The sequence below is a fragment of the Sus scrofa genome, chromosome 2 (assembly GCF_000003025.6).
Source record: "Sus scrofa isolate TJ Tabasco breed Duroc chromosome 2, Sscrofa11.1, whole genome shotgun sequence".
Taxonomy (NCBI): Eukaryota; Metazoa; Chordata; class Mammalia; order Artiodactyla; family Suidae; genus Sus; species Sus scrofa.
Window position 1 is genome coordinate 80,519,535 of NC_010444.4, and position 7,878 is coordinate 80,527,412.

A 7,878-nucleotide genomic window follows, 5' to 3' on the forward strand; every position below is an offset into this window, starting at 1 on the left:
GCCGCAAGCTGTAGGAGCCTTCTGCTGCCAGAGGCCAGAGAGCCCTGCCTTCCCACCCGGCAGCCCCTACTCGAGGAAGCAGATAGAGGATCTATGCAGCCAGCACTCCTGCAACTCGCTAGGCAAGTGGAAGGCAGCTCCCTTGGGCAGGGGTGGCGGGGGGCAGTGGTGAGAAGGATGGGGGACAGGGATGGGGGTAGGACTTCCTGGATATTATCAGCAGCCTTGCTCACCCCTAGTATCAAGGGGCTTCTGCCCTTCCTCCACTTTGGTGGCTGACTCTATACTTTTTCCATCTGCCAAATGGGGCTACTCATCCATCTCATCATGGGGCTGCTGTGGGGCCCAAATGAAATTATCACCGGCTAAGCAGAGCTGTGTGCTCTGTATGCTGGGCTTTGTACACCTAACAGCATTATCTCATTCATTCCCTACAACCTGCAAGGCAAGAATTATAGTCTCTGCTTCCCAGGAAAAGGAAATGGTGTTGGGAGCAGAGAGCTGACTGGCCAGGGTCACACAGAGAGGGGTGACAATGCCAGGATTTGCACATGGGTCAACCAGACCCCAGAGCCTGGGTTCTGAGCCTAACGTGGATGTGGAGCCCCCAGCCAGGGCCCATAGACTTGCGCCCACAGTGACAGCCCCAGCACACCAACATCCCTCTGTAGCCCCTGGCTGGGAGGGCTGTGTCCCAGACCTGTATACGATGCGTTCCCGGTGCAGGTCCTCCAGGCCACAGCAGATCTCCGCTGCATAGAAGACTGCCCGCGGCTCTGGGAAGCCAGCCTGGCCCATGTGGTAGATGTGGAACTTGAGGTCGCCCCCGTTCATCAGCGTCAGCACCAGGCACAGTGCATCCTTGGTCTCATAGGCGTAGGCCAAGCTCACCTAGGGCCAGGGGGACCCGAGCTTTCAAACAGGGGCCATGGGCCATTTGGTGGTGGGACTGGTGCCAGCCACCCCCCAAATCCTTCTTAGTGCCACTCTGCAGGGCCCAGCCTGCTCCCCAGGCCAGGTGTCAACACCCCAAACCCACCATTCCCAGGCATCTCTGGGGGCAGGGTGGGAAGAGACCTTGGTCCAGTGAGTGGGGAGGGCAGCATGTGGCCGGGAGAAGGGAGGGGTCTCCTGTCTGTACTTACTACAAACCTACTGTTCACTTTCTCCAGGATCTGCTTCTCATTGAGGGCCATGGCTTCCCCTTTCCGCTTCTTGATCCGCTTCTTCTCCAGCTTCTTGCAGGCATACATTTTGCCTGTCGCCCGCACCTGGCAGGCGCATACCTGTAGCCAGGACCAAATGGGGACCAGTTATGCTCTCCTTGGGGCTACTGGGACTCAGAGCTGGGAAGGAGGTGGTCAGGACCCACCCTACCCCAGCCCTGCCCTCTGCCGGGCTCTGGCCTGGCCACTCACCTCCCCAAAGCCGCCTTTGCCCAGGACACGGTACTGCCTGAAGGTGTTTTTGGTCACTGGCTGCCTGTGGGCAAGGGGTCAGGGAGCAGAGGCTAGCTGAGCAGGGACCGTGAGAACCCCAGCAACCTGGCCCACACTAGCCCAGCCTTCAAGGAACTCACCTTTCCAGCCACTTCCACTGCAGGAAACGGTTGAAGTAGATGCTGTCGAGGTAGTCGGCAAAAGGGGCCACGCTCAGGTACTCATGGGTCAGCCTATTGAGAAGGGCCAGCCTGCCGGTCAGCCCCTGATTTCCCAGGTTATCAGCTTGATGGGCCAGGCCCCCCATTATGTGTATGCTCAGCTGGAAAGGCATTGTCCTCGGCCAACCCTTCTGCTAACCCACTTAGGCAGGGGGCAGGCATCCTGTGCTGAAGCCGTGGATGCTACAGAGAGGAGGCACCCTGCCCAAGGCCACACAGCAGGGGCAAGGCTGGGGTGAGAGGCTGAGCTCCTTCACCAGCTGCTGAACTGTTTGCAGCCTTCTGGGTCCACAGAAGCCCCCTATTCAGGACACAGTGCTCAGCCTGTGGGCAAGGAGAGGCTTACCGGGTGAGCTCCTGGAAGAGGTCTTTGCAGGGCCCTTGCTCCAGCTGCTGGGCACAGTTAGTCACCAGTTGCCGGGGAACCTCGGGGATGAGGTCAGGACCCTGGGGACAGGCCACACACAGGTGAGTGCAGAAGGGTCCCTCGGCCAGCTGCCCACTCCCAGGGCAGACACGGCAGAGATCTCAGGCCTCTGCTAGGGGTGGCTGCAGCTGGCGGTGCATCAGCCTGCCCAGTTGCTGACCTTGGTTCCTGCCGCTCCCCTTGAGGCAGCATGAAACAGAGCTGCTGGCAGGCTGCGGGGCCCAGAGCCCTGGCCCACCCTGCTGGGCTCCATGCCTACAGAGCTGCCCAGTGAGCCTGGAGCAGCTCCAGGGCAGTCTCTGCCCAGACTGTGGTCATTCCTCTCCCCATCGCTGAGCTCTGCCCTCATCCCTCCATCAGTGCTCACTGACCGTGTGGCTCAGAAAATTCTGCATCAGCCGCCGCCCACATGCCTTCCGCTTCTCATCTGGGGTCACTTCATACTCAGCCTGCAGGGTGGGAGGCAGAGCAGCTTGGGGTTTGGGTGGAGAAACAGGTGTGGGGAGACAAGGCACACATGGCCTGAGACCCCTGCCCACCCTCGATGTTGGGCTGGGCTGCACTCACCACCCCGTCCAGGAAGGCAGTGCAACGGGTCAGCTCGGGCCTCGTGGCGCAGAACTCTCGGAACAGCAGGCGCCCAATGGGCTGCCGCTCGCACAGGCTGTGGTAGTCACGCTCTGCAGGCAGAGGTGGGAGCCGCTGGGTTCCCGGACCTGGAGCCTGCTGGCAGGGCGCTCCTGTCCACACTGCCAGGCCCGGGGCCCCCACCAACAGCTTCCGGCCCCCCAGTATGGCAACCGTTATCTCCTTTAGAGCCCTCACCACAGCACTGAGGTGGCACTACTGTTATTGCCATCACAGCTTGGGACTCCGAGGCCCAGAGGCTAAGTGACTAGCCCAAGGTCACACAGCCAGGAGTATGGCTCCAGGGCCTGGGTCCTCACTTCCGGCCGCTGTGTCCTGGTTCACACCACTTGCATACGTCACAGTGCTGGGGTTGGGTGCGGTCTGTGAGGTTCCGGCCCGGCCCGGGCCCAGCCCACACCTGCTGCCTGCCTGGCGAAAGTGTGGGAGGAAGCTGTGGCTTCCGGCAAGCTCGAGGCTAGGCCTCCGACCCGGGGATGGTACTCCCAGCCCACGTGCAGGCTGTCAGAGGGGGCCTGGGTCCTTCTGATCAAGGCTTTGCTGGGCACCCCCAGGACAGGGCTGGGTGGAGCTGAGCACAGGCCTGGGGTTCCCCGGGCAGTTGATCTGTGGGCTGACTCCAGCCCCCGCCACACCCTCCGTCCTCTGAGCCCTGCTCATCCGGGCCTGGCCCTCCCTTCCGCTGCTTCCCGCAGATGGCCTCAAATCTGACCCCGTCCCACCCCCTCCAACACCTACCCCAACCGCCCCCTGCTGTCCTGTGTGCTCTCTGCCCTCCACCCATCCTAAGCCCAGGAACTGAAACTGGGTTGGGTGGTGCAGCCTCAGTCTCTCCGCTCCCCGAAACCCCTCAACCCGGTCCTCCACCCCAAAGCAAAGTCTCCAGGGGGGCTGCCCCGGCACCAGCAGGATCCTCTCACCTCTGCATGGCACTGCCCCCCTGCCCCACCCCCCAGTCTCTACTCAGGCCTCACCAAGGCTGAGCCGCAGCTCTTCACACTGGCTGATGTGGGGGAACTGCAACATCTGCCGCCATTTCTTGCTTTTGCCTTTGCGATTCCCGCCACCGCCTGTTGGAGTAAACAGCAAACGGATGCTGGGTCAGGCACTGGGTCTCAAGTCCTGCTATGGCCTCCCGGCCACCCTCAGTGCGGTCCAGAGGCCTTCAGGGCCTGACCTAGGCCAAACCCACTCTGGGAGGCACCTCAGGCCTTCCTTCCACATGCTCCAACATGTCCCCACTGGAGGACGCACATGGTCCCCTGGGCCTTCCTGCTAGGGGCTCCTGGGCTGGAAGAGCCAGGAGAGGCAATGGAGTCCAGGTGGCTGGGGGAGGGAGGGGTTCCAGGAAGCTCTGGCAAGCCTCAGCTGCTTCCTACCCGGTAGGACTTTCCCAGGTGGAGAAAGAGAAGGACAGGACAGTGGTGAGAACTGTGTAAGTCATGGCCCAGGAGGGAGATGTTCCAGGACATGGGATCATGCCTGAGAGATGCCAGGGGCAAAGGGCAGCTTGGGGCCCAGGGAGGCTCCAGGCCTCTATTCCAGGCCCTGCACCAGAGCTATCAGAGTCTCAAAGTGGCACCAGGAAGGCTGGCACTCAGGATGCCTACCCCTGCTTTCCTGGGTACCTGCCCCATTTTACCTAGCTGACCCCTCATTGTAGCTGTTGAGACCAGGGTAGCAGTGCAAATGCCTACAGAGCCAGAGCCAGGGTATGGTAAATGGGAGACAACAGGGAGGGGTAGGGCGTGTGGTGAACCAGACTCGGCTTGCGCTTCGAACAGGGGTAGCTGCAGCTGATTGCTTGACTGTTTCTAGGCAGGAATGCTGGCTCAGGGTGGCCAGCTCTTCTGACTTTCAAAATCAGTTGGGGGTCCAGGCTGTTATATGAAAGATTGGTTCCTGTATTTTAAAACCCACTGTAGCCAAATAAACACAACACATTAAAGAGCTAGCCAGCTGTGGCCTGTGGGTCATGGAGTTGAAAATGGTGGAAGGGGCCTGAGTCTTGAAATCTCACAGACCTGGGTTTGAACTTCCACTTTACACTTCAAGCCCATCGCTTGTCCTCTAGGGACCTCAATTTCTCCATGTGTACTTGAGGTCCAAAGCCATCTCCAGAGGTATTGTGAGGGTGACCGAGAGCCTATCCAGTATCCAGCAGAGCTGTGGCTAGAGGTGGGCCCCAGCTCTGAAACTCAAGGGCGACCTCAAGCCACCCCTTTCCCTTGCCTGGCCTCAGTTTCCCCTGTGGTTTCCCCAGCTTTGTTTCCATCTGGCCTGGCCGAAGGCACGTGGTGCAGGAGGAGGAGCCATCTTCTAGGGATAGGGCAAGGTTGTGTCCCCTGATGGGCTTTCTGACCTAAGCTGTCTGGAGGAGGAAGTCTTGCAGGGTACCCATTGGGAAACCTGCTAGCGGCTCTCCTGCAGCCCACACCCAGCATATGCCAGTCATTGCTCCACTGTAAGTGAGCAACAGACCCCCCACCCCCAATCCAGGGCAAGGCCTCCCCAGAAGGGGAACTCCGCCCCCACCCCCGCAGGTCCCTCACCCAACCCTCCATCCGCCTGCTACCCCCACCAGTTACTTCCTCCTCCCTCCTCCCAGCCACATCAAGGCAGCAGCAAAGAGTCACATGCAAATATCCTGTCCTGGAACTGCCACCAGAGTCAAGGGGGCTCCTCCCCACCCAGCCCGGTCCGCTCCCTGTTTCTCTGAGAGCCTGGGAAAGGAAGGGGGACCCCCAGTGCCACCCCACTTCATCCTCACAGCAACTCCGCCAGACCCGGCCCAATCTTATGAGAAAACAGGCCCTCAAATGAATCGATTTGTCCAAAGTCCCAAAGCCTGGAGGAGTCCAATCCAGCTCACTGGGACCACAACCAAAGCTCCTCTCCCACCACAAATGTGCAAGGCATCTCTCAGGTGTTCTCTGAATACATACAATCCCAAAACACTCGGAGCCTCAGATCACTTAGGAAGCTGGCAAAAGCCCGGCCCAAGCTGTTACCCAACTCACGAAGGGGTTCTGATGCACCTGGTCTATGGACCAGGATTCAGGACTCAGTGACAAGCGGGGCTTCCTTTAGTTTTCAGTTCCCATTCCCAACTCTTTCACAAAAAGAGTTACTGAAGTTCAGAGAGAAGAGACTTGTTTACAGCTACCCAGGTGGGAGGGGCAGAGCCAGTTCAGATATTCCAGCCAAGACACGGGTCCCAGTCTGGCCATAACCCACTGTGCATCACCCATGGCCTGTCAGAAAGTGCCCACACTCTCTGGCCAGGCAAAGCACTGCTCTCAGTAGGACTGAACTGACTACAGCCCTGGGGAGGGAGGTCTGGCCAGGCTTTCCCCACCCCTCCTCCCTGGCTGGCTGGATGACGAGGCAGAACAGAATCGGCAGATGCCCCCAGAGGCTGGGAGGAAGGCCTAGCCCCAGGACTCGATAAAGGACAGGAGATAAGGAAGGCTCTGGGCACTGAGGACCCAGCCTGCTGTGCCCATTTCCAGGCAGCACCTCCCCAGGGTCAACCTGCAATGGGCAGGCAGGGGGCACCAGATGCTGTGCCAGTTGGGGGTTCCTCTGGTTTTCCTACAGACTGTGCTGGGGACATCCTATGTCGTAGGCCTGGGTCAACCCGTCTCATTGCATCCTGGGGGCTAGTCCCTGAGCCGAGCCTGGGTTTCCCACTTGTAAAATAGATCAGAAAGGTGAAGCAGATGGCTCTTTCAGCCTGGAAGCCCATCAAAGAGTAGAAAAACTGCCCTGACCTCCCTGCCCTAGAGTTCCGAAAAGAAGTGTCTTCTCTGCTGGTCCCCAGCACCCTGGATAGGACAGGACATAGAGTAGGTGTTCAGTGATTACATTACTGAGGTGGTCAATGGCAGGTGAGGAGCAGACTGACCACAAGGCAATGGGGGCCAGTCTGGTCCTTCTGTGTCCCCAGGATCCTCATAGAGCAGGTGCCTGGTAACATCTGAAAAGCTCAGCAACACTAGGTTCACCCCGCCAGCTCCCTGTGCCAGGCCTTGCACTCAGTCCCACCAGCCCAGCATGCTCCCTTCCTTCAGAGCTCAGCTTCCAGTTATTTCTGTGCCCCTCTGCCCCACTAGTCTGGGCTTCCTGAAGGCAAAAACAGTGACCCATTCCCCTCTGTCCCCAGTGTCCTGAGGCACTGAGCAAGAGGACGTCTTGCTGGTAGTCTATGTGACCAGCTTTCCCCGCCTCGGGTGGGCTATGCTACTGCAGAGTCTTAGTTAATTCATTCTCCAAACCTTTTACCCGTGCACTAACTTTGTGCCGATCCAGGCTGGGCGCCGGAGTTTGGGCCCGGGGCACGTGGGGAAGGCTGCCCCTTCCTGGGGCATCTTCTTACCTCTCTCACCTGGGAGAGGCTTCCAGGACTGAGGTCCCACCCTTCCCTCTTCCTTCCTCTCTCCTTCCCTCACCCCCTCATACACACACGCACGCACACACACACACACACACACACACACACAAACGCGCGCACGCGCGCGCGCCGTGAGGGCGGCGGCCTGACCCCCGCCCTTTCCTGGGCTCCGGCTCCCTGGGGGCAGGTGCGGAGAAGGACCATGGGCCGGAAGGGCCCCTGTCTGAGCGAAATGCTGGGCGCGGAGAGAGCTGCCCTAGGGGATCGGGCGACTAGGGCGCCCAGCGGAACTCGGAGGCCGCGCGACCGCGTTCTCCGCACCCGATCGCCTCACCTTCCCGGGCCTTGAGTAGCACCGTGTTCGCTACAATGTTCTCGAGCTCCATGGGCTGCGGCGCCGCCGGGCCCGCCGGGCCGCGCCGCCGGCCGGGATCGCGCGAGGGAGCCGGGGCCGGATGACGATCGGCGCGGCGCGGCTCGGCTCGGCTCGCAGTGACCGCGCCGCGGCCTCCCGGGCCTCCCCGGCCGCCGCCGCCCGCCGCTCACTCTCCGCCCCCTCCCGGGGGCCACCCCGGCGCCGGCCAGGCCCGCCCCGGCCCGCCCACTGTTTACTTTACTTGGCCAATAACCGGGCGGGTGCTCCCCGCGCCGTCTTCCCATTAGACAACTTCTTCATCATCCCCCGCCCCCAGAGACAGGGATTCGTTCAAAGGAACAGGGGGGCGGGACTTAATACGTCACATCTTCCTA

The 7,878-nt window shown here is 60.5% G+C and overlaps 1 protein-coding gene across 4 annotated transcripts in view; it reads right to left on the reverse strand.

Annotated features, from left to right (window-relative positions):
- Positions 1-7,674, reverse strand: part of GRK6 (G protein-coupled receptor kinase 6) — a 31,104-nt gene extending 23,430 nt beyond the window's left edge. For 3 of the 4 annotated variants that reach the window (XR_002341730.1, XM_021084372.1, XM_021084374.1), the window contains exons 1-9: positions 7,463-7,674; positions 3,710-3,805; positions 2,655-2,767; positions 2,459-2,536; positions 2,007-2,107; positions 1,580-1,672; positions 1,419-1,482; positions 1,146-1,286; positions 701-891 (exon numbers count right to left, since the gene is read on the reverse strand). Coding sequence is in view for 3 of the 4 variants with exons in the window: in XM_021084372.1 (XP_020940031.1) it covers positions 701-891; positions 1,146-1,286; positions 1,419-1,482; positions 1,580-1,672; positions 2,007-2,107; positions 2,459-2,536; positions 2,655-2,767; positions 3,710-3,805; positions 7,463-7,514 (929 nt within the window). In the remaining variant the exon portion in view is untranslated. Of the gene's footprint in view, positions 1-700; positions 892-1,145; positions 1,287-1,418; positions 1,483-1,579; positions 1,673-2,006; positions 2,108-2,458; positions 2,537-2,654; positions 2,768-2,912; positions 3,147-3,709; positions 3,806-7,462 lie in introns of those variants that run through there. The other variant, XM_021084375.1, reaches the window with a different exon arrangement.